Source organism: Salmo trutta, chromosome 6 (genome assembly GCF_901001165.1).
Source record: "Salmo trutta chromosome 6, fSalTru1.1, whole genome shotgun sequence".
NCBI classification, from domain to species: domain Eukaryota; kingdom Metazoa; phylum Chordata; class Actinopteri; order Salmoniformes; family Salmonidae; genus Salmo; species Salmo trutta.
The window spans coordinates 53,947,928-53,973,101 of record NC_042962.1 but is presented as its reverse complement, the minus strand read 5'-3'; the positions used below and the strand labels follow the sequence as shown (position 1 = coordinate 53,973,101).

Genomic DNA, 25,174 nt, shown 5'->3' with positions numbered 1-25,174 from the left:
AGTACTAGATTAATTATCTGATCCTTTGATTGGGGGGACAACATGTCAGTTCATGCTGCAAGAGCTCTGATAGGTAGGTGGACGTCCTCTGGAAGTTGTCATAATTACTGTGTAAGTCTATGGAAGGGGGTTGAGAACCACGAGCCTCCTCGGTTTTGTATTGAAGTCAATGTACCCAGAGGAGGACGGGAGCTAGCTGTCCTCCGACTACACCATGGTGATACCCTACAGAGTGCTGTTGAGGCTACTCTAGACCTTCAATGCAAAAGTGTCTTTTAATACAATATTTGGTGATGTGAATATATTTAGTATAGTTTTATCTAAAAATAATAACTTTTTAATGTTTTACTATTTTATAAAATTCACTGAGGAGGATGGTCCTCCCCTTCCTCCTCTGAGGAGCCTCCACTGGTTTATTGTTGTCCAAAGGTTGCTACCAGCCGCTAATCTAGGTGTCCCGTCCTTCCAGGTTGTTGGCCTGAGGTAGGACTACATAGATTTAAATAGTGGAATAGGGTGGTGGGGTTGTCATGAGTGTAGGGTTAGATGGTAGGGTATTTTACTTTTTTCATGCAAAGTATAAAGGATTTATACTCCAGTCTAGTTGGTGGCGGTAATTCAACATTTATTGGATGCCAACCGCCATTAAACCTCATCGAAGAAGAAGAAGACGAAGAACGCTAAGCAAAATCAGAGATAGAGGTTTCAACCAACATTTCTTTGATAAAGCGAAAACATAGACTTTCATAACCATTGCTAATATGTCAAAGCTACAGATGTTGAATATGTTTGTCACCGAGCGTTTGTCGGCGGCTGCTGTGGAGATATTCGGAGCCGTGGAGAAGACCGTAGCAGAGTATCAGGAAGAAATCTGCCGTTCAGCGGAGGAGAACGAGCGTTTACGCAGGCTGTTGGATTTGGTTAGCAAACCAGAGATAAAGTTACACAGAGCAGGTTCGTACAACATTCTGTTGTTGTAACGAGATTTGACTAATAGACTAAATTCATGTTTATTTTAGATTTTTTTTAACCGTTATTTTATCAGGGAGTCATTCGTGTGCAGGGTTGCCAGGTCTAGCTAACATTTCTAGACAATGACTACTCAAAACCTGCCCACAAGGCCTGAAAACTAGCCCCAATTTTGGGGGGGCGCAGTAAGAGAGGAGTTGCCACGTTTATCCAATAACCCCTTTTTCCATAACGTTATCAAGCGAATTAAGAAGGAGTATCCACGTCACGACGTAAGAATCAAATTTCGTTTTCCATGAAAATAACAATTATTGCGAGCTAACGTGATGTAGTCGAGGAATTTTAACATGTCGCAACGGGAAAGATAAATCACCCTTATTAAACTCGCCAGATCATTTTCCATCAACGGATGTCGATTTAACTCGTTTGACTGCTATGATTGTAAATCAATCCCATTTGCGCATGTGTATAACTATAGATAAATCCGACAGAAGAGTTTGAGTGATGAAAGTTGGACAGAGGATCACAATCTCTGTGCAAGACACACTTGGACGAACTTCAGGCTTTTTTCTGGCAGTTGTGTCCTTACGTGCCAGCAGGGTTGGGTAGGTTACTTTCTAAATGTAATCCATTACAGTTACTAGTTACCTTTCCAAAATTTAATCAGTAACGTCACTTTTGGATTACCCTAACTCAGTAATGTAATATGATTACATTCTGTCACGTACCCCTTAAGAGGCATTATAAGAAGACATAAATGTATGTTTACTTTATTTAACCTTTATTTAACTGTTGAGCCACATCTATTGCAGAATAAAACAATGTTAACGTTTACATAGCTGGCCATATATGGATGTTACATTTTACTTTATAGGGTTGGTTATGTAGGCTTCTTCTAACCATATAATAATACGATTAAATTAGATCTTTACATTAAAAAACAAAGTCTTTCAGAATTCCAGTCATTCCAATAAATGCTATACACCTTGATCTTTAAGAATAGGACTTGGAAATATGGAAGGATAGATTAGCCAAATTGTTTTACCTGAGCATGACCCCAAAACGAAGGACTTATTAGCCAGTACTGCTATGTTGTTTATGATTTTGTTGTCATGGAGGACTGATTGGGCTCATTGATTTGAGTGGGAAAATAAATTCAGTGCTCTTGGAATGGCATGCTTTGAGCACTAATGAAAAATGCTATTTACATGTGAAAAATGAATGCCATATGCTGCATTTTCTATAGGCCTATTGTTTACCTTTTTGTTGGTGACACGTTGATATCTTGATAATATGCAGCTATTTAAAGGGCAAATCCACAGATGAAACAATAACAAAACGGGTCACTCCGCCTCTGTTTTGGTAAAAAGCTGAGGGATGGGCCTGGAGAAATGTAACCACTCTCAGATTAATAGACAGAGCTATGGATGAAAGGACTGACCATCCATGATATAAAAAAATATTGTTTTAACCATGTTAAGAGGCTTTACAGTGTTTGTTTACATTTACAATGTTTTATAAACATTGGAGTAAAACAAGCTTATATTTTGGTTCTTATGGAATGTGACAGTTGAACTAAGCTCATGAGGCATTTCTAAGTTATATTCTTCAAGAATCAATTGATTGATATACATATATACACACACACACAGGACCATATGTGTTATTTAATAGTTTTGATGTCTTCACTATAATTCTACAATTTAGAAAATAGTAAAAATAAAGAAAAACCCTGGAATGAGGTGTGTCCAAACTTTTAATTGGTACTGTATATATAATTTATAAGTACAAAAATGGATGTAGCAACTACAGATTGGCATTTTTAAATCTATCAAAAGTGTGCAAGTTTGAGCATGTGTCCAGTAGGCCTAAGGATTCAAAAAAAATGATCAGCATGAATTAGACTGAGCAATAAAAGCCCCACTTTTATTCCATAGGCTTGGATCCGCACTTTGCAGCTGTTGCAAGAGCACATTTTTCACTGGCTGTCCACTGGTTTCAAAAACAATGATTGATAGGCATCTTAAACTTATTGAATTCAACCATTATTGGGTTCAAATACACATTTAGATTTGTGAAAAGCCATCCACAACCACCACGATCCGTAAGGCGCAGATAGTTAAAATTAGAGAGCAGCAGTGTGATTCACACCAATGCGCGATTTAGATATCAATAATAAGTGATTTCCGTATTGCCGTAGACTATACCACTGCCGTCATCCTTACCTCCAAGCGTTTATTCATGTTGGATCATCTTTGGATGCCGACAGCAGTCGTACCATTGGAAGACATAGATTGGACTGTAGCCTACAAAAGCCTATTCCTACTCTTTTTTTCCGCGATCCATCAAACCCATTTGGTGTCATAGTGGTCTCTGATTTGTTCAGACTCGCTGCTGATTCGAATGCCTTTGAGAACAGAAGTGTAAAATATTTTTTTCGCAAACATCCTTTCTGAATTTAACAGTAGTCCTCAAAGTAATCACCTAGTTTTTTAAAAGTATGTGTATCCGATTACAATATTTTTGCTGGTAATGTAACGGATTACAGTTACCGTTTGTTGTAATCCCTTACATGTAACGGATTAGATGTAATCCGTTACTCTCCAACCCGTTGTGCCAGACTACAAACCATTATAAAAGGTCTATTTGCGATATTGGATTGTCATTTCAATAGGCATAGGCTATTGACTAACATCTCGGTTTATGATTGTAATTCAACTTTGACATGGTTTGGTTAGCTAGGTGCAGGTAGCTTATAGCCCCTGATAGGCAAGATGTAAAGTGAACGATTTAGCAACTTTCTTAGTTCAAATTGACAGACTAATTTATTCAACATACAGTAAGGCTATTTTGAGGTAAGAAGTGCTTGTTGACCAATAGCCTGCTGGAATAGGCTACTAAGGATGGGGTCGTAATTTCAATCACTGAATAAAATATGAATATGGATATGAACTAATATGCTTGTCAACAACAGCCAGTGTTTATTATGTTTTACCTGTAGCCTATTCTGACTGACTGTTAAGTCAATCTAATGCATTCTAACAACAGCTGATCCGCAATTGCGATAGAGCTGTGAGATCACAATTGATAACTTCCAATTTAATTAACTAAACATGGGCATTAATAATAACACAAGGCTACAACAAAAAATAACCTGAAGTTATAGGCTATTTATTAAATCCGTTTGCCAGCTCCAGATATGCTACACAAGTGGCACAAATTGATTTGCAATGATATCGTAATTTCAACTATTTTTGTATCAACTGGTAGGAGGCTACAGTAGCCTACAAAGCCATATAAATTAGTAATCTACTTGATGGCCAACATATGCCAATGTGTCATTGTCCACATTTTAATGTCAGTTTTTTATTGTGGACTTTTCCCCATAGGGAGTTCCATAACTGTCATTTCAAATGTCCACTCGCGCAGCGCTCGAGACTCAAGAACTGCTGCTCTGTCACACCTCCTTCCGGCCCTCCCCACCACTCATTCAGGAGCAGCAACCGGTAACAGTAATATATATATATATATATATAATTTTTTTTTTAAGAAATGCGATGGTGGTCGCAGTGCAGAGTAGGCCAAAAACCTGCAGCCCACGAACAATTCACCCGCAACATCGTTTTCCAAGTAGCCCAATTGTTGGGGGAAACCACAGGCATGGCAACCCTGGTCATGTGACACGTTGTGACGTGATAAAAGGAAGAGGCTATACGAACACGCCTGGTTCCCAAATTGATGACGTATGTCGCGCAGTTGAGAGTCGAGTGGAGACGAATGGATTCGGTTCAGTTAGTTCAGTCAGTCATCCTGGTGAAACTAGTTTATACTGGCTAGCTGTCAACAGCAGCATTGCGCTAGTTTAAACGTGTAAAAGCCAGTGATGTTTATTTCGTTAGGGCGAGGGAGAAATCACTTGTGGTATTGGTCACCATCTGGATATCACCCAGATATTCCAATTAGCCAACGTAACAACAAACTCGATCCATTGGAATACTGCGTTACATTGCTAGGCATGTTGCAGTGGGACACGTTTTAATAGGAACAAACGCCTCTCAATTTAAAATGGGTCCGCCGTTGTTCTGTGTAGCCGTGTTACGCTTACATATGAGACCAGGGTATTGCAGGTAATTTCGTCTGATTTAAGTAAAATATATTTGAGTTGGTAACAGGGAAACAACGCTGAGTCCTATACAGACTTATTAAAACGTGTCCCAGTCCAGCATGCTTATCTCTCTGCCCACTGGGCCGTGGTTTATGGAGCGCTCCTTGAAATAAGATCTCCTAACTGGATCCGTTGGAATACGGCTTTATCTCACCACGCTGTTGTGGATGAACAGTACAAAGTTGCTCTAATTCTCACTGGGCAGAAGTTGCTTCACCGTGCATCTGTGTCACATGTCGCTGGCGGTAGCTACTTGGTCAATTTGTTCCAGCCCACTTGATTATATTTCAAGTAGGACAGCAGCCTGCACGATAAATGTGTCATTTTGGTAGTAACCATCTGGATGTGACCGTGGAGTCTAGTGCTCAACCGGGAGAGTTCGCGCTGCAACCCGGCAACAACAAAACGGCACAGTATGTCCTTCACTCTTGATTGCCGATCACTGCTGTCCTGCAGTAGGGAGAGGGAGGTAGCTAGATAGTCTAGCCAATTGCCAAAAATCAGGCCAGAGTTGACAGCTAAAGCACATTTATTGTAGTGATTTTCACCGAAAATGTACAACTGCGGCAACGTCTACATAAAAAAATCAACAATGGAATGAAGTCCCAACTTCGGCAAACAAGTTTCAAATTCTCGACAGGATACGTGGGTACAGTAAGGATGTGACTGTAAACGTCTTTGATATTAAGCATCTCAATCACGTCGCGTGATTTCGCATAGGTTGTTTGGTGACCCGTTATAAAATAGAACTAGCTAGCCGAGGAGGGCTGATTAGAACGACTGACTGAACCGAATCCGTTCATCCCCACTCAACTCTCTCTGCACGACACACGTCATCAATTCTGGGCACCAGGCTTGTCCGTATAGCCTCTCCCATGCTAAAGAGCTTCGTCTCTTCCTCGGTCGTCACTAGATACCACAGCCACAAAGTCATAAATCCCTCCTATTTCTAAAATGTCTCTTCATAAAATGTCATTTTAAACTTAACCACACTGCTAACTTTATGCCTAATCTTAAATAAAGGTTACATAAATAAAAAAAGGGTGAAAAAGCACAATTTTGACTTTGTGGCTGTGGAAACCCTTCCTCTCTGGCTATAAGCACCCTCGAACGAAACTCTGGTTCACCAATATTGCTTTGTATAAATCACGTGCTGGGGGAGCGGCTCTAAGGACAATCCTGACCCCTAAACGACAAACCAAAATCTAAAACTGACCCTTACCTTAGCCCTAACCAAACCATTGACCTTAACACTGAACTTAAACTTATTTTAACTAATTCTGAAATAAAATACATGTTTGCAGATCAGGAGTGCCCTTATAGTCTTTTCTGTGCTGTTTAGTGTAGACTAGTCAACAAAATCATCTTATTTTTGAGCACAGAGAGGGCTTCCAAACAAAATTTCTGATACTTTATTAAAGCTGGAATATGTAATTTTTTGGCCAACTGACCAAATTCACATAGAAATGTAGTTATAGATCTGTCATTCTCATTGAAAGCAAGTCTAAGAAGCGGTAGATCTGTTCTATATGTGCTATGCGCATTAATTCTCTGCTTCCCATTCTTAAGTTTCGTTATTAACTTTAAGTTTTTTTACACCAGCTTCAAACAGCTGAAAATACAATATTTTTGGTTATGGAAAATATATTTCACAGCAGTTTAGATGGTACAATGATTCGCTACACTATGCTTGCTTGTTTTGTCACTTAAACTGAAGTAAGGCAAACTATTAGAATTTTAGCAACCAGGAAATGACTGAGCGATTTCTGCATAGTGCACCTGTTTAAGATATATTTTTTCCCTCCAGACTTCCAGGTACTGACTCCTGCCGTTCCCCCTGAGCAGCAGAACTGTGAGCAAGAGTGGAGCCCCAGTCTAGAGCAGGAGGACCCAGAACCCACACAGATTAAAGAGGAACAACATGAGCTCAGACTCAGTCAGGAGGACCCACCTCAGCCCTCACATCTTTACCAAAACCAAACTGTGGATGACGGAGAGAGGGGTATTCTACCTATCATCATAACTGAAGAGATCAAAACAGAACCTGATGGAGAGGGCTACATAGTGCCAGAACCAACCAGTGATCAGCCTCTCTCAGTTCATCCAGACTGCTCTGCTGCAGTGGAGAAACCATATCGGTGTAAACAATGTGACAAAAGCTTCACACGTAAGGGACACTTGACCATCCATTCAAAGATACACACAGGAGAGAAATCTTATCTGTGCAAACAATGTGACAAAAGCTTCATCCAGAAAGGCGACTTGGACAGACATACAAGGGTACACACAGGAGATAATCCATATCAGTGCAAACAATGTGGCAAAATGTTTAACCAGAAAGGAAGCTTGACCATCCATTCAAGGATACACACAGGGGAGAAACCTTATCAGTGCAAAGACTGTGACAAATCCTTCAACCAGAAGATGGAATTGATATTGCATATGAGAGTTCACACAGGGGAGAGACCATATAATTGTCCTGTATGCAAGAAAAGTTACATGGCGTTAAGCTATTTAAGACTTCATCAGCGTGTTCACACCGGGGAGAAACCTTACCAGTGCAAAGAATGTGGCAAATGCTTTGGTTATAAAGGAAGCTTGAAGTCTCATATGAGCACTCACACAAAAGCTTCAGCCTGAAGTGAGAACAACAAATGATTACTCACGTGAATTTCTTATTACATCCAACTTGTAAATCATTTATGTTCTATTTTCTGGCATTTGACAACAAAACAAATCTAGTTATGTGAGAGGAGTGATAAAACATCCATCAGTATCAGATTTGTAAGCTCATTTTAGCTCTCACTTTTTTTGGAAACCTACCGGCCAGGACAATGAGGGAATTTGACAATGCTGGCCCGGCTGAAAAGTGATTGCATCCTTTTTAAAACCAGGCTGCCTCACGGGCATGAGCCACTCCTCCCTCACAGCTTTTGCCTGGTCACATGACAGGCCAAAGTCCGGTGCACCGCAGTTCAGCCTAATCAAACTCCTGCACTGCTGGCTTCAGGAAGTCGTCACAGCTGTGTCTAGCAGAGCACACATTTGGATTCCTAAATAACAGGAGTTCTTATTCAATTGTTTAACAATGACACAGGATATTTGGGCCACTATCTTCTATCTGTACGGATGGCTGCATGTTAGAATATTGAAGTAGCCTATTATGTCTTTGTTGACTATATAATGCAGCAACTATTTTGTATGTTTTCTTTTTTCTTTTTTTTCGGGGGGGTAGATCAGCTTTAATATTGCAGACAGATTGTGGCTTTCAATGTAATTGTCTGCATCATTTCCAATCCCCCATATATTTTTCTGTGTGTGTGTGTTTTTATATATATATATATATATATATATATATATATTTATATATATTTAAATGTTATTTTCCCTTAACCCTACCATCCCTCCCCTAATTGGAGTAAACTAATGGACAACAACACTTAGGCTTATACTTCCATCTTATATATACACTATATACATTTTACGGACACAGTATATTTTACAATAGTTATCTTTTGTTTGTTTTTAGTCCCTTCCTTCAGCTATCCTCAACCCCTCCCATATATCTCTGAACACCATCCAATTTTGATTTCTATTTGCCATATGTTTTCCAACTGTGCTGTTTCACATACGTTCTGAAACTATACATATTTTACGGACACTGTATATTTTACATTAGTTATCTTGTTATTTTTAGTCCCACCCTTCAACTCCACTCAACCGCTCCCATCTCCCATCTATCTGAACATCATAAAGATTTGCCAGACCAAAGGACAGATTTCCACCTGTCTAATGTCCATTGCTCGTGTTTCTTGGTCCAAGCAAGTCTCTTCTTCTTATTGGTGTCCTTTAGTAGTGGTTTCTTTGCAGCAATTCGACCATGAAGGCCTGATTCACGCAGTCTCCTCTGAACAGTTGATGTTGAGATGTGTCTGTTACTTGAACTCTGAAGCATTTATTTGGGCTGCAATTTCTGAGGCTGGTAACTCTAATGAACTTATCTTCTGCAGCAGAGGTAACTCTGGGTCTTCCTTTCCTGTGGCGGTCCTCATGAGAGCAAGTTTCATCATAGCGCTTGATAGTTTTTGCGACTGCACTTGAAGAAACTTTCAAAGTCCTTGAAATTTTCCAGATTGACTGAACTTCATGTCTCAAAGTAATGATGGACTGTCGTTTCTCTTTGCTTATTTGAGCTGTTCTTGCCATAATATGGACTTGGTATTTTACCAAATAGGGCTATCTTCTGTATACCACCCCTACCTTGTCACAACACAACTGATTGGCTCAAACGCATTAAGAAGGAAAGAAATTCCACAAATTAACTTTTAACAAGGCACACCTGTTCATTGAAATGCATTCCAGGTGACTCCCCCATGAAGCTGGTTGAGAGAATGCCAAGAGTGTGGAAAGATATCATCAAGGCAAAGGATGGCTACTTTGAAGAATCTCAAACATATTTTGATTTGTTTAACACTTTTTTGGTTACTACATGATTCCATATGTGTTATTTCATAGTTTTGATGTCTTCACTATAATTCTACAATGTAGAAAATAGTAAAAAGGTGTGTCCAAATGTTTGACTGGTACTGTAATATATATATATATATATATATATATATATATATAACATTCTATTGGTTGCAAGAATTTTGTATAGTAATTAAAAATGAAAAACACTGTTTTGAATCCACCGTAATTTTGTGTATCAGTTCATGTGCCATGGAATCAATACATCAAATCTCTTCCCAACTATTTTGCAATCTATGTGGCACAGCTGTCAATTTTGTGGTCCTTAAATGAAACTGGTATACTTTTTTATTTATCACAATTTTCTTTAACCAATTTTGGTCTTTAATGCAGTGCCGACAGACAAGTTCCTTTCTTCCTCCCCCTTCCACTTGCCTCTTCCATTTTTGCACTAATGCTGCAATTAGTTGGTTGTAATTTTGGGTAGAGCAAACATTTCCATATATTTGTGTTAGTTGTATGTGTGACAACTCCACCTGTCCTATCTATGATATTTACAAAGATTATACATTTGTAAAAAAATTATCTCCAAAATCATGTTTTTTTTTAATCAATTAGTATATTTGAGTTGAACCATTATTTATTGTAATATTTGTTCTGTCTTTTCTGGTGGATTAAACTGAAATTCCAACCAACTTTTTATAGCTTGTTTTAAAAATAGCGATATTTTGGAGATTTAATTTTTAAATAACCGAAAGTGAGAGGTTGAAATCTGAATAAAGGGAAAAAGGCTTCTTGAACATGGGGTGAGACATTCTTACTGATCTGCTAGAGAACCAGTTTGGATTTAAGTATAACTTTGTATGACTGAAGCCTTTAGTGAGAGGTCTAATGCTTTAATATTTAATCATTTCTGCCCTCCGAGTTCATATTCATTATATAAATAGGCCCGTTTAATTTTGTCTGGTTTGTCGTTCCAAATAAAATCAAATATTTTTTGCTCATATAATTTAAACAAGTCACTAGGTGTAGGCAAGGTCATAAGCAAGAAGTAAACTGGGATATGACTAAAGAGTTAATCAGGGGATTTTTACACAAATAGACAGGTATTTTCCTTTCCATGGTAGCAAGGTCTTATCTATTTTTACTAACTTTCTATTAAAATGTATTGTAGTGAGAATTTCTTTCTTTCGGGATATGAATACAGAGTATGTTCTCCAACCCTAACCACTCAGCCCCTACCCAGATGGTCATGCGCCATCGCAATCTTCGCTCTCTCTATCCCACTACTCTCTCCTCTTCTATCCTATCATCTCTCCTGCTAAATCCTTCTCCCTCCTGTCTCCTGATTCTGCCTCTTCGACCCCACTCTCCTCCCTTTCCGCATCCTATGACTCGCACTGTCCCCTTTCCTCCCGGCCGTGTCGGCCCTGCCCTCCTGCTCCGTGGCTGAGTGACTCATTGCGAGCTTACAGAACAGGACTGCAGCCAGCTTAGCAAAAATTTAGGAAAACTAAACTTACGGAGGACCTATCATCCTTTCCCTCCCTTCGCTCTACCTTCTCTTCCTCTGTATCCACTGCTAAAGCCACTTTCTACCACTCTAAATTTCAAGCTTCTGCCTCTAACCCTCAGAAACTATTTTTCTCCTCCCTCCCTCCCTCCCTCCCTCTCTATGGACGACTTTGTCAACCACTTTGAAAAAAAGGTTGACGACATCCGCTACTCATTCACTCAGGCTATTGAGTCAACTGGTCTCATTCATACAGAACGACCCTATGCCTTGACCTTTCTCCACTCTCTCTCCAGATGACATCCGCGACTTGTGAGGTCTGGCCGCCTGAACCTGCCCGCTCGACCCCATCCCCTTCTTCAGACCATCCCTGGAGACGTTCTCCCATTCCTCACTTCCCTCATCAACTCATCCCTGACCACTGGCTGCGTCCCCTCTGACTGCAAAATAGCCTGAGTTGCTGACCTCCTCAAGAAACCAACACTCGACTCATCTGACGTCAAAAACTATAGACCTGTATCTCTTCTTTCTTTTCTTTCCATAACACTTGAGCGTGCGGTCTCTGATCAACTTTCTTGTCATCTCCCTCAGAATGATCTTCTTGACCCTAACCAGTCAGGCTTCAAGACGGGTCACTTAACCGAGACTGCGCTTCTCTGTGTCATGGAGGCTCTCCACACTGCCAAAGTCAAATCAAATCAAATTTATTTATATAGCCCTTCTTACATCAGCTGATATCTCAAAGTGCTGTACAGAAACCCAGCCTAAAACCCCAAACAGCAAGCAATGCAGGTGTAGAAGCACGGTGGCTAGGAAAAACTCCCTAGAAAGGCCAAAACCTAGGAAGAAACCTAGAGAGGAACCAGGCTATGAGGGGTGGCCAGTCCTCTTCTGGCTGTGCTGACTCTCTCCGCTGCTTTTGACACCATGAACCATCAGATCCTCCTCTCCACCCTCTCAAGGCTGGGTGTCTCAGGCTTCGCACACCCTTGGATTGCATCCTACCTGGCAGGCCGCTCTTACCAGGTGACGTGGAGAGGATCTGTGTCTGCACCACGTACTCTCACTACATGTGTCCCCCAGGGCACAGTTCTAGGCCCTCTCCTCTTCTCTCTATTGTTGTGGAATTCTAACCAGAAAGGAAGACAGAGACTGTAGATTCCTCAAAACAACTTATTTTATTATAAGATTTGCAATAATGGAGCAGGTGCAACAGTCAAGAGCCCAACAAACAACAGTTGGTCCTCAGCCTTTATAGGAAAATACAACCTCTTTTGTCTATGTGGCATTTTAGCAGGGGTGTGAGATCATGGTGGGAGCATAGCGTACAAACAAGTGATACTGCCAGTTTTGTTACTTCTTTCTGCTGATAGAATTGTCACTGCTGCTCAAGCTAGCCTCTGTTCTCTTCATATCTCCACACAGCTGTGCCCTTGAAAGATAGGAAAAGAACAGGATGGACCAAAAAACGGGTCACTCGGACGGCCCTTTTGTCTTTGGCCTCGTGACTAAGTTACTCAGAAACAATAGAGGAAAAACACTGGCTTCTTCTTACATGATAGAAACAGACAGTGGAAATGTACAGGTTTAAGGCGTATACAAATGATGTGCATAACAGAGTTTGTAATTTTGTCACTATACTATATACACCAAGTCACTCGGCTCCGTCATATCCTCACATATCCTCCTCCTATCATTGCTATGCGGAAGACACTCAACTACTTTTCTCCTTCCCCCCTTCTGACACCCAGGTGGCGACACGCATCTGTGCCTGGCAGATATCTCAACATGGATCTCGGCCCACCACCTCAAGCTCAACAAGACGGAACTGCTCTTCCTCCCGGGCGGGGAAGGCCTGCCCGCTCATAGACCTCTCCATCACAGTTGACAACTCCACAGTGTCGCCCTCCCAGAGTGCAAAGAACCTTGGTGTGACCCTGGACAACACCCTGCCGTTCTCTGCAAACATCAAAGCAGTGACACGCTCCTGCAGGTTCATGCTCTACAACAGCCGTAGAATATGACCCTACCTCACACAGGAAGCGGTGCAGGTCCTAATCCAGGAACTCGTTCTCTCCCGTCTGGACTACTGTGACTCGCTGTTGGCTGGGCTCCCCGCTCGTGCCATTAAATCCCTGCAATTATCCAGAACGCTGCAGCCCGCCTGGTTTTCAACCTTCCCAAGTTCTCTCATGTCACCCCGCTCCGCCGCACACTCCATTGGCTTCCAATCGAAGCTCCCATCCACTACAAGACCATGATGCTTACCTACGGAACAAGAGGAACTTCCCTTACCTACATTCAGGCTATGCTCAAACCCTACACCCCAACCTGAGCACTCCGTTCTGACACCTTAGGTCTCGGCCCTCCCACCCCTACAGGAGGGCAGCTCCCACTCAGCCCAAGTTCTTCTCTGTCCTGGCACCCCAATGGTAGAACCAGCTTCTCCCTGAAGCTAGGACAGCAGAGTCCCTGCCCATCTTCCAAAAACATCTGAAAACTTTCAAACAGTATCTTAAATAATCCTTCTCCTCACCTCAAGGTTTTTGGTGTCCATTACTGGCCATTACAGGAAAGCCACACACAAACCACCACCATAGATTTTTTAACTAACCTGTTCTTGGCGATAATTTCTTAGTTCTCGATTCCATTTACAGGTGGTTCTACAAAAACAAGAAAACTTAAAGATATTAAATCCATGTTTTGTACCCTGCGAGAAGGTTCCTTGCCATTTTAGCTGCCACACATCTAACATTTCCCAGCATTTTTTTTAGGAACTAGTCATTTCTATGCGAAGCGTCAACGGCCACATGTAGAAGTAGATGACAGCGCGCAACAAAGTGCGACCAAAACAAAGATCTACACACATGGAAGAGGCATATCTCACTCGATACAAAACATGGATGTAGTATCTTTCTGAATTTTCGCTGCCAAGAACAGGTTAGTTGAAAAATCTTTGGTGGCGGCTTCTATGGGGCATTCCTTGAACGCCCTGTAATGGACATAAAAAATAATCATCATTCATAACCATCATCAATATGTGCAAACTACAGTTGTTGAATATGTTTGTCACCGAGCGTTTCTCGGCGGCTACTGTGGAGATATTCGGGGCCATGGAGAAGAACATAGCAGTGTCAGGAAGAATGAAGGTTACGTACGCAACCACGGTTATGTGAGCTATTGGATCACGCCAATATGGTATCCTTCAATAAGGTATCCCTACGCGCAGCAGGACACATTCTGAGTAAGGATTTCAGATTTGTACCGGGTAGTGCTGAGGCTACGGCGAAACCCCTTAAATACCTACCGCCGCACTTCTTCCACCTCGTGTCCTTTTTCGAGGTGCCATAGATCACCGACAAAGAGGATTGGAGTGATCCGGTAGCTCACATAACCGTGATTTCATACGTAACCTTCATTATGTAGCACTATATTGGTCACTCCAATATGGTATCACAGTACCAGATTAATCGGTGAACTGTGTAAGGGCCAGACAGAGAACAAAGTCCCATAGAACTGAGCTCAGGGCAGTCATAGTTGCTGTGTCCCTCCGTCCCCACTTAGGGAAGCGGAGGCAACACCCAGCACAGCCGTCCCAACCTTATTGGCGGGGGTAACATTGACTCGATAGTACCTAGAAAAGGAGCTATACGATGCCCAACTGGCCGAGGCGAAAATGTAATTGAGGGGAAACTCCTCAGAGCAGGGCCCACCATGTGGCTACTCCTCTAATAGAATACGCTATTACAACAGAGGTCAGAGCTGTCCAGCCAATATACTGCAGTAATAGTATCCACAATCCAATGTGAGAGTCTTTAGGCTCTGTAGGCTCTGTCCAAGAACTATAATCACAATAGCAAACGAATAGCCAATCAGACTGTCGTATTGCCTGTGTCTGTGTAATGTAAGTGTCCAAGTTTCTGGCCGGGCACAGCACACACTTGGGGAAAAACACCAATCTCAACCGCAGCCACGGAGGGGCATACAGTGCATTTGGAAAGTATTCAGACCCCTTCCCTTTTTCCACATTTTGACATGTTACAGCCTTTCTCTAAAATTGATTAAATCACATTTTTCCTCCTCAATCTACACACAATACCTGATAATGACAACGCGAAAACAGGTTTTTAGACACTTTTGTAAATGTATAAAAAATAAAACATAAATACCTTATTTACATAAGTATTCACACCCTTTGCTATGAGACTCAAAATTGAGCTCAGGTGCATCTTGTTTCCATTGATCATCCTTGAGATGTTTCTACAACTTGATTGGAGTCCACCTGTGGTAAATTCAATTGATTGGACATGATTTGGACCTGTCAGAGGGAAAACCAAGCCGTGAGGTTGAAGGAATTGTCCGTAGAGCTCCAAGACAGGTTTAAGTCGAGGCACAGATCTGGGGAAGGGTGCCAAAAACTTTCTGCAGCTTTGAAGGTCCCCAAGAACACAGTGGCCTCCATTATTCTTACATGGAAGAAGTTTGGAACCACCAAGACTCTTCCTAGAGCTGGCCGCCCGGCCAAACTGAGAAAACGGGGGAGAAGGCCAATGGTCACTCTGACAGAGCTCCAGAGTTCCTCTGTGGAGATGGGAAAATCTTCAGGAAGGACAACCATATCTGCAGCACTCCACCAATCATGCCTTTATGTGGCCAGACGGAAGCCACTCCTCAGTAAAAGGCACATGACAGCCCGCTTGAAGTTTGCCAAAAGGCACCTAAAGGACTCTCAGACCATGAGAAACAAGATTCTCTGGTCTGATGATACCAAGATTGAACTCTTTGGCCTGAATGCCAAGCGTCACGTCTGGAGGAAACCTGGCACCAATCCTACTTTGAAGCATGGTGGTGGCAGCATCATGCTGTGGGGATGTTTTTCAGCGGCAGGGACTGGGAGACTAGTCAGGATCCAGGGGAAGATGAACGAAGCAAAGTACAGAGAGGTCCTTGATAAAAACCTGCTCCGGAGTGCTCAGGACCTCAGACTGAGACTGGGGTGAAGGTTCACCTTCCAACAGGACAACGCCCCTAAGCACACAGCCAAGACAATGCAGGAGTGGCTTCGGGACAAGTCTCTGAATGTCCTTGAGTGGCCCAGCCAGAGCCCGGACTTGAACCCGATTGAACATCTCTGGAGAGTCCTGAAAATAGCTGTGCAGTGACGCTCTCCATCCATTACCTGACAGAGCTTGAGAGGATCTGCAGAGAAGAATGGGAGAAACTCCCCAAATACAGGTGTGCCAAGCTTCATACCCAAGATAACTCGAGGATGTAATCGCTGCCAAAGGTGCTTCAGCAAAGTCCTGAATAATGGGTCTGAATACTTATGTAAATGTGATATTTCAAAATGTTATACAAACCTGTTTTTGCTTTGTCTTTATGGGCTATTGTGTGTAGATTGAGGGGGAAAAAGCAATTTCATCCATTTTAGAATATGGCTGTAACGTAACAAAATGTGGAAAAAGTCAAGGGGTCTGAATACTTTCCCAATGCACTGTACAAGTTTTGCTCAAAGCAGCCAACTAAAGTAATGTAATTAACGTAAGTTCAATCACAAAGGCTGGTCTGAGTGCATTTCCTGTTTCATTCAGTAGTACAGCACAATTCACAGTTGCATTTCATCATGGGCACAGTGGGAATTTATATCTGTGATGTTTAAATGATGTCTTACCCCCAGAGTGAGAGAGTACATCACTTCCAGCAGATCTCCTTGCTGAGGGTGGCGTTGATCATGCACTGCTTCTCGTGGGGTGAGCATGATGTTCCGCATGTCACGTCTCATGTCTTTAACATGGGGAAAAGGGGACACAAAGTCAAAATTGATGCGTCTACAAATTCACTGTTTTACACAATATTGTATCATATTTGATGAGTTACTGACCTGTCGGTCTACAGGCTTGTTCTGCTGTAGTCTCCACAACCGGATGACACTGGCGCGGGATGTCCATGCACTGGATGGACTGACGGATGCACTCCTGTTGGACTGGAAAACAAAGAGACATGGTCCGTGGTAGGTATTTTTCAATGCTGTATCACCATCTTTATCTGGACAGAAAACAAATTGTTTCTCATACTCAGCACCCAATCCTCGTGCCTTATTGTTTGTTCTTGTTTCCCAATCAACAGTCTGGATCTTCATCTTCTGTCATGGTGGGTGAGCTACCTTTTCTGGTAAATACAGGGCCTTTTCTCTTTCCCACCGGAAAATGGCAACTACAGACCCAAGTGTTGTCACTGGGTTTCCGGTCCATCCATCTGAAAGACAACAAAAGTTACTTTTACCAGCTAGCTAAATTGATTACTGAAATGATAACATCTACATTAAAATACCATAACCCACAGACTTGACTATAGTAACAGTCAAATAGACTGGGCTTTGGTCTATCTGCACATCTAAAATCCTACTATGTGGATGGTACATTTCTGCTGAGATGAAGGAATTATCTGGAATGCTCAACTAGATGATCAGGACAGTCTAGGGTACTATTTGCCAGAAGAGGTGAAGTATTGCAATGAGCTATACAACTATTTCTGATTCTAATTCTCAAGAGGAAAGTTAAAACCTTCAGCCATAAGGTCACTGAGGAGGACCAACAGTGATAGGGGGATTGTCTGAAAGGTACTGACCTGCAGGGATATAACATAAGGATTTTGGGCACTGGCCAGCAGACCAAGATTTCTACATTCAGGTCCTAAATCTGTGGCATGCGATGTTTATAAAGAAACATTTTCAATAAAGAGGTCACAACATTTATTATATGCTGGGTTTTTTACTTGTAAGGAGGGTAATGTGCATTGTACACGTAACTACAGTCGGTGGTTATCTATACTGAAAAAAATGTAAATGCAACATGTAAAGTGTTGGTCCCATGTTTCATGAGCTGAAATTAAAGATCCTTGAAAGGTTATTTCCCTCAAATGTTGTGCACAAATTTGTTTACATCCCTGTTCGTGAGCATTTCTCCGTTGCCAAGATAATCCAACCACCTGACAGGTGTGGCATATAAAGAAGCTGATTAAACAGCATGATCATTACACAGGTTCACCTTGTGCTGGAGAAAATAAAAGGCCACTAAAATGTGCAGTTTGTCACACAATGCCACAGATGTCTCAAGTTGAGAGAACGTGCAATTGGCATGCTGACTACAGGAATGTCCACCAGAGCTGTTGCCAGAGAATTCAATGTTAATTTCTCTACCATAAGCCGACTCCAACGTCTATTTAGGGAATTTGGCAGTACGTCCAACCGGCTTCATAACCACAAACCATGTGTAACCACGCCAGCCAAGGACATCCACATCCAGCTTCTTCACCTGTGGGATCATCTGAGACCCGTCACCTGGACAGCTGATGAACCTGAGGAGCATTTCTGTCTGTAATAAAGCCCTTTGGTGGGGAAAAACTCATTCTGATTTGCTGGGCCTGGTGATGCCAAGAATGCCAAGAGTGTGCAAAGCTGTTATCAAGGCAAAGTGTGGCTACTTTTGAATAATCTCAAATATAAAATATATTTTGATTTGTTTAAAACCTTTTTGGTTACTACATGATTCCATAGTTTTGATGTCTTCACTATGATTCTACAATGTAGAAAATAGTAGAAAATAAAGAAAAACCCTTGAATGAGTAGGTGTGTCCAAACTTTTGACTGGTACTATATATATATATATATATATATATATATATATATATATTCACCTGTATTTACTCCACAAAAATGAAACACTAATTAGCTACTAATGTGGCTTTCATAAAGAACTACAAATCCCTATGGGAAAAATGAATGGTGGAAAAACGACTGGAACCATTTCCCTGTTTGACCACTAGATTTTAGGGGTATTATGATACCTCCACTGTGGGGCTCTATTGAAACTTTAATTAGAAGGCACTAACAGACAAGGAAAAGGCATGAATAAAACGGCGTCTTGGGACCCACATTGAAGCTGAGGGCAAACTCTGCTTTGTCCAGGTAATGGGTTGGATCCAATAACTGGTTTTCCATGAAATGCTCCAAGACAGCAGGTGGCGCTAATGTAATGCAGTATTTTTTTCCTACTGACCAGCTTTTGTGAAAGGAGAACACTATCAATTGTTTAAAAAAATATATATATAAATTGTTGTTCAAAGGTCACTAAGCAGATTCATAGAGAAAGGTTTCAACCAATATTTATTTGATAAAACGAACAGCTACACTTTCATAACCATTTCCATTATGTCGAAACTACAGTTGTTGAATGTATTCGTCACCGAGCGTTTATCCGCGGCTGCTGTGGAGATATTCGGGGTCGTGGAGAAGATTATAGCGGAGTATCAGGAAGAAATCTGCCGTTCAGCAGAGGAGAACGAGCGTCTACGGAGGCTGTTGGACATGGCTACCAAACCAGAGAGAACGTCACACATAGCAGGTTTGTAGTGAAATACAGTTGTTGTACGAGATTTTACTTGTAGACCAATAGATTAGATTAATGTGGCACATTGTGATATGCCAAAGGGGAGGTGAAGGGTGTAGCTTCATCCCAATATGGCGACTGGATTAAGGGCGAGTGGAAAGAAGTGGGTACGTCAATAACGCTCTGCTATGGGTTAGACGGTTTTGATTGGTGTTTTTTCTTCGGGTTCTTAACATGATGCTCAACTACTTTACATGGAGCTACTGTACCGCAAGAGTTTGGATTTCTGTTTTCAAGCTGGAGCCTGAGCATTGGTGGGAAAAGTACTAAATTGTCATTCATGAGTAAAAGTAAATATACCACAATAGAAAATGAGTCAGGTAAAAGTGAAAGTCCTAGTAAAATATAGTACTACTTGAGTAAAAGTATTTGGTTTTAAATATACTAAACAGTAGAACCGCTGGGCCTCGAGGGACCCGCCTTTAAGCAAATGAGCAGTCATTCTGACTGCAAAATTCTAACAGTGTAATTAATACATTTCATATGCTATCACTGAAATAATCATTTGATTGTGTTCATGATGGTGTTTGGTAACATTGAACATATTTCTTCCCTGATTCCAAGTAACAAAATAGCATTTTCATTAGTTGATGTAGGCTATATGTAAAAACACAAATTCCACTGTTAAATCAGTGTTATTTGTGGAGAGCCTTTGTTACAACTATGAAACAGAAACAATATAGTATGTGTTGGAACATGGTAACAGCTTATTTTTATAAGTACTTAAAAAAAAAAATACTAGGGCTGAGTGATATGGACAAAATATCGTATCACAGTATTTTTCTAAATGTTGACAGTATTTGACGGTACTTTGTTTTTGACTATAAAAGTTGTACGTTTGCTTTATGAGTAGTGCTTAACCATAGTGTGGCAACTCATCCATTCCACGTTATCTCAATGGGTCCTACTCATTCTAATTGTTTTATACTGTTCAAATAAACTTCAACTCAAAATCATTTCCTGCACTCATTTGAGATTATTTCCACACTGCCACGTAGGGCTGCACGATATGGGCAAAACAAATCGAGGTAGCCTAGTGGTTAGAGCGTTGGACTAGTAACAAAGGTTGCGAGATCGAATCCCAGAGCTGACAAGGTAAAAAAAAATCTGTCGTTCTGCCCCTGAACAAGGCAGTTAACCCACTGTTCCTAGACTGTCATTGAAAATAAGAATTTGTTCTTAACTGACTTGCCTAGTTAAATAAAGGTAAAATAAAAAAATATACTTGCGATTTAGATCAACACTTGGGTGAACTGTTGGAATCATGGAAAAATAATGATTATTCTAATTCTATAGCTAGAAGATAGTGGACATTTTGAATACAGTGTTTGACATGACACACATAAAAATATCATGGAGGAGTTATAGTGACAGGGTAGGAACCAAAGTGATGGTCAGTGTTTCCTTGGGTACCCTATAATCTCTCTCAGCTACTTCATGTAGCAAACATATTCAAGCTTTGCCTATTCCTCTTTGATTTAGACGATACTGTTGCACAAACAACATGCTGATTTAGGTCCACACCATCTGGTATCAGGCTGTATATCTAGCTAAGTTTGCTCTGACTCAGTACATTTATTAGCTAACTAGCCAGATAACTAGCGATTAGCAGCTAACAACTTAGTCACAACTTGCTAAGAAAAGACAAATTAGCAGTTTGTAGATGTAAGAAACAAACTAATAGTGTAATTCTAGAACGTTTGTGGATTTGTATTAAGAAGCAAAGTGGAAATAGCATCGTCGTTATCAACATTGTTGCATGTGCTGCATTGAACATGCAGACTGAATGCAAGTGTCCCGTGGTCGAGCAACAACAAATGCACTCCTTGAGTGACGGGCGTGGGGTGGGGCTAGGTCTGTGTGGAAAGCGGCATGAGAGAGCGGTGACTGAAGTAGGGGAGTAAACTATAAAAGTGGACATTACACACAGCGTATCACATTTAACAAACCAAACATTCAAATACCGTTATAGAAGGTAAAGTAAAAACCCAAACCGGTCCATGCATCAATACCGGTATATAGTAATATACGGTATACCGCCCAGCCCTACCACTGTCCGGTAAACAACTAACAAAAATCTAAAACTGACCCCTACCTTAACCCTAACGATAAACTTAACCTCATTTTAACTAATTCTGAAATTAAATACATTTTTATAGGTCAGGAGTGTCAGTATAGCCTTTTCTGTGCCGTAGTGTAGACTAGTCAACAAAATAGTTTTATTTTTGAGTGCAGAGAGGTCTTCCAAACAAAATTACAGGTATTGTATTACGATAAGTCTATATTGACTGAATGTTTTTTTTTTTTCCCCTTCAGACTTCCAGGTACTGACTCCTGCCGTTCCCCCTGAAAATCAGAACTGTGAGCAGGAGTGGAGCCCCAGTCTGGGGCAGGAGGACCCAGAACCCACACAGATTAAAGAGGAACATCAGGAGCTCAGACTCAGTCAGGAGGACCCACCTCAGCCCTCACATCTTTACCTAAACCAAACTGTGGATGATGGAGAGAGGAGCACTCTACCTATCATCATAACTGAAGAGATCAAAACAGAACCTGATGTAGAGGGCTACAGAGTACCACAACCAACCAGTGATCAGCCTCTCTCAGTTCATCCAGACTGCTCTGCTGCAGTGGAGAAGCCATATCAGTGTAAACAATGTGGAAACAGCTTCACACGTAAGGGACACTTAACCATCCATTCAAGGACACACACAGGAGAGAACCCCTATCAGTGCAAACAATGTGGCAAAAGGTTTAACCAGAAGAGCAACTTGACCATCCATACAAGGGTACACACAGGAGAGAATCCCTATGAATGCAAACAATGTGGCAAAATGTTTAACCAGAAGGGACACTTGACCGTTCATTCAAGGATACACACAGGGGAGAGACCATATCAGTGCAAAGACTGTGACAAAGCCTTCAACCAGAAGATAGAACTGACATTGCATATGAGAGCTCATACAGGAGAGAGACCATATATCTGTCCTGTATGCAAGAAAGGTTACATCGCATTAAGCTATTTAAGACTTCATCAGCGTGTTCACAAAGGGGAGAAATCTTACCAGTGCAAATAATGTGACAAATGCTTTGGTTATAAAGGAAGCTTGAAGTCTCATATGAGCACTCACACAAAATCTTCAGCTTGAAGTGAGAACAACAAATGATTACTCACATGTGAATTTGTTACATCCAACTTGTAAATAATTATTATATTTCCTGCCACTTGACAACAAAACAAATGTAGTTGTGTGTTAAAGGTTTTGTTTTTTCAATTTATGTTTTCAGGTTGGATTTTAGGATGTATAGCATGTTGGACGCACCGATTTGTGTCACCTCGTTAGTCAGTATGTGTTACACCTGTGCTGGCCCTTGTGCTATTTAAGAGTGGCTGGCCCAGTGCTTCAGTTGTCTTGAAATGTGGAGGTCCGGTCAACACCTTTTTAGTTGGCACTCCCTATTTGATTTATAGAAACATTTTCCTGTTTTGCTCAACTTTTTGGTTTGTTTCCTGTCTTTAAGTTTAGTGTGGGTTTTTCTTGTGTTGGCCTCTTCTTGGGCAAACTTAGTGGGTGCTCATGGTGGGTGTCATTTATGTTCCAGTTGTGACTAGTCAACTTTCAGTGGATACCCCAACGAGTGTCTTTCAGAAACCCTCCTAAAACCCTGCCTGTTTTGTTTTGGTTGTTGTCAGTGGCTTTTTGTTACTTCCCCCATCTGTTTGAGCAAAGTTATTTGGTTTTGTAGCTGAGGAATGTAACAATGTGCGTGTGGAGTGTAAAGCATCATTCAGTATCTGATTTGTATGCTCATTTTGGTGCTCACTTTTTTTTGGATGCCTATTTGCCGTTTACAATGAGGGAATTTGATTATGCTGGCCCGGGTGGGTGGAGTTTGCACCAGGTGAAAAGTGATTGCATCAGTTTGAGACCATGCTGCCTCACGGGTGTGAGCCAATCACATGACAGGCCATAGCCCGGTGCACTGCGGATCAGCCTAATAAAACTCCCTCACAGCTGTATCTAGCACAGAGCACACTCTTGGATTTGTAAACAACAGGAGTTCTTATTCAATTGTTTAACAATGACATACAGGATATTTGGGCCACTATCTTCTGACGTTAGAATATTGAAGTAGCCTATTACGTCTTTGACAATCTATATAATGCAGCAAATTATTTGTTGTAATAAAGTACTTTTTTAAATGGATGTCATTCATGTTAGAGGATGTATTAAACCTGCCTATCAGCTCTATTTGTGCCTCCTACCCCAACCTTATCCTGACCCATTAGGCAGATGGGAATGTATCTGGGCCCGTTTTCATAAAGCATCTTGGTTGAGTGCTATTCTAGGATCAGATCACTCCTGTCCATTCATTATAATTGAAAAAGCTAAACTAATCCTAGATCAGCACTCCTACTCTAAGACACTTTGTGAATAGAACCCCTGACCCTGTGTTACTGTTTAGGGGCAACATTTATCTCCTCCCAGTTGGTGTCTCCTGGGACATGATGATTTAAAGGTGCACCAAAGACAGACAGTACAGTATGAAGATGGGTACAAACTGCTTCTCCAATAGAAATCCCTGATCACACTTGTAGGCGATGCAATGGCGACATTGGCTAGCTAAGTGAATGCGCAGAAACGTCATCGGGTCTTACGGTCGCCCCGCCCCGAACTGTGCATGTGCAGGCCGTCAAATCAAAGGCACTCTTTTCAAATAAAGTTGTTTTTGACAAATGAAAACGTGTCAGTTTGTTACTTTCACAAGGTTGGAGTAATAGCATTTTCAATTACTTATTACAATGACTCAAATCTAGTTTGTGCCTTTTTAGATTTAGAGAAAATGAAAAACAGAAAATGCTCTACAGGAATGATGGAGTCTTTTTTCACCGACCAACTTTAGTGAAACGACAACAAGGTCACTATCAGCCGGTACGCAGAATCAGAGAGAGAGAGGTTTCAACAAACATTTCTTTAATAAAACGAACAGCTTGACTTCCATAACCATCGCCAATATGTCCATACTACAGTTGTTGAATGTATTCGTCACCGAGCGTTTATCCGCGGCTGCTGTGGAGATATTCGGGGTCGTGGAGAAGATTATAGCGGAGTATCAGGAAGAAATCTGCCGTTCAGCAGAGGAGAACGAGCGTCTACGGAGGCTGTTGGGCATGGTTTTCCAACCAGAGATTAAGTTACATGGAGCAGGTTTGTAGCGAAATGCAGTTGTTGTAACGAGATTTGACATGTAGACTAGTTAATAGACTAGATGTATGTGGCACGTTGTGTTATGCCGAAGGGGATAAGCTATACGGACATGCCTTGTGCCCAAATTGATGACGTATGTCGAGTGGAGACGAATGGATTCGGTTCAGTCCGTCGTCCTGGTGAGACTAGTTTATGCTGGTTAGCTGTCAACGACCGCATTTATTTCGATGGGCAAGGGAGAAATAACTTGTATTATTGGTCACCATTCTAGATATCACCGTGACCTGACAATTAGCTAACGTAACGAATTAAAAACTCGATCCGTTGGAATACTGCGTTACAAATGCTTATTTCAAAGAGCGCTCCGTAAGCCACGTACCAGTGGTTGAAAACTGGGTATGTT

The 25,174-nt window shown here is 41.3% G+C and overlaps 2 protein-coding genes and 1 long non-coding RNA gene across 4 annotated transcripts; 2 read left to right on the top strand and 1 right to left on the bottom strand.

The window, feature by feature from the left end:
• The first annotated feature begins 430 nt into the window (after nt 1–430).
• LOC115196301 (zinc finger protein 239) lies at nt 431–8,413 on the top strand. Of its 2 annotated transcripts, none has more exons than XM_029756994.1 (2): nt 431–954; nt 6,942–8,413. In XM_029756994.1, the coding sequence occupies exons 1-2, from the start codon at nt 762–764 to the stop codon at nt 7,772–7,774; spliced, it is 1,026 nt and encodes a 341-aa protein (XP_029612854.1). In that variant the 5' UTR covers nt 431–761; the 3' UTR covers nt 7,775–8,413. The 2 variants fall into 2 exon arrangements, with proteins under 2 accessions (XP_029612854.1, XP_029612855.1); XM_029756995.1 differs by lacking the exon at nt 431–954 and adding an exon at nt 3,386–4,475.
• An 8,459-nt stretch (nt 8,414–16,872) lies between these two features.
• Nucleotides 16,873–17,724, bottom strand: LOC115196303 (uncharacterized). Its single transcript, XR_003878830.1, has 3 exons — nt 17,189–17,724; nt 16,996–17,097; nt 16,873–16,898 (listed from the first exon to the last, which is right to left on the bottom strand). It is a non-coding gene; the product is annotated as an uncharacterized LOC115196303 (long non-coding RNA).
• Nucleotides 17,725–19,221: 1,497 nt separating this feature from the next.
• LOC115196302 (zinc finger protein 45-like) lies at nt 19,222–24,306 on the top strand. The gene is made up of 2 exons (XM_029756997.1): nt 19,222–19,516; nt 21,878–24,306. Exons 1-2 carry the CDS (start codon nt 19,324–19,326, stop codon nt 22,636–22,638), a joined length of 954 nt encoding a protein of 317 aa, XP_029612857.1. The 5' UTR covers nt 19,222–19,323; the 3' UTR covers nt 22,639–24,306.
• The last annotated feature ends 868 nt before the right edge of the window (nt 24,307–25,174 follow it).

Excerpts from the sequence above, each read along its gene's own strand:
- LOC115196302 (XM_029756997.1), top strand. The coding sequence starts at position 19,324 with ATGTCGAAACTACAGTTGTTGAATGTATTCGTCACCGAGCGTTTATCC. Across the intron at positions 19,517-21,877 it reads GAGAACGTCACACATAGCAG|ACTTCCAGGTACTGACTCCT; the intron begins GTTTGTAGTGAA and ends TTTCCCCTTCAG.
- LOC115196301 (XM_029756994.1), top strand. The coding sequence starts at position 762 with ATGTCAAAGCTACAGATGTTGAATATGTTTGTCACCGAGCGTTTGTCG. Across the intron at positions 955-6,941 it reads GATAAAGTTACACAGAGCAG|ACTTCCAGGTACTGACTCCT; the intron begins GTTCGTACAACA and ends TTTTCCCTCCAG.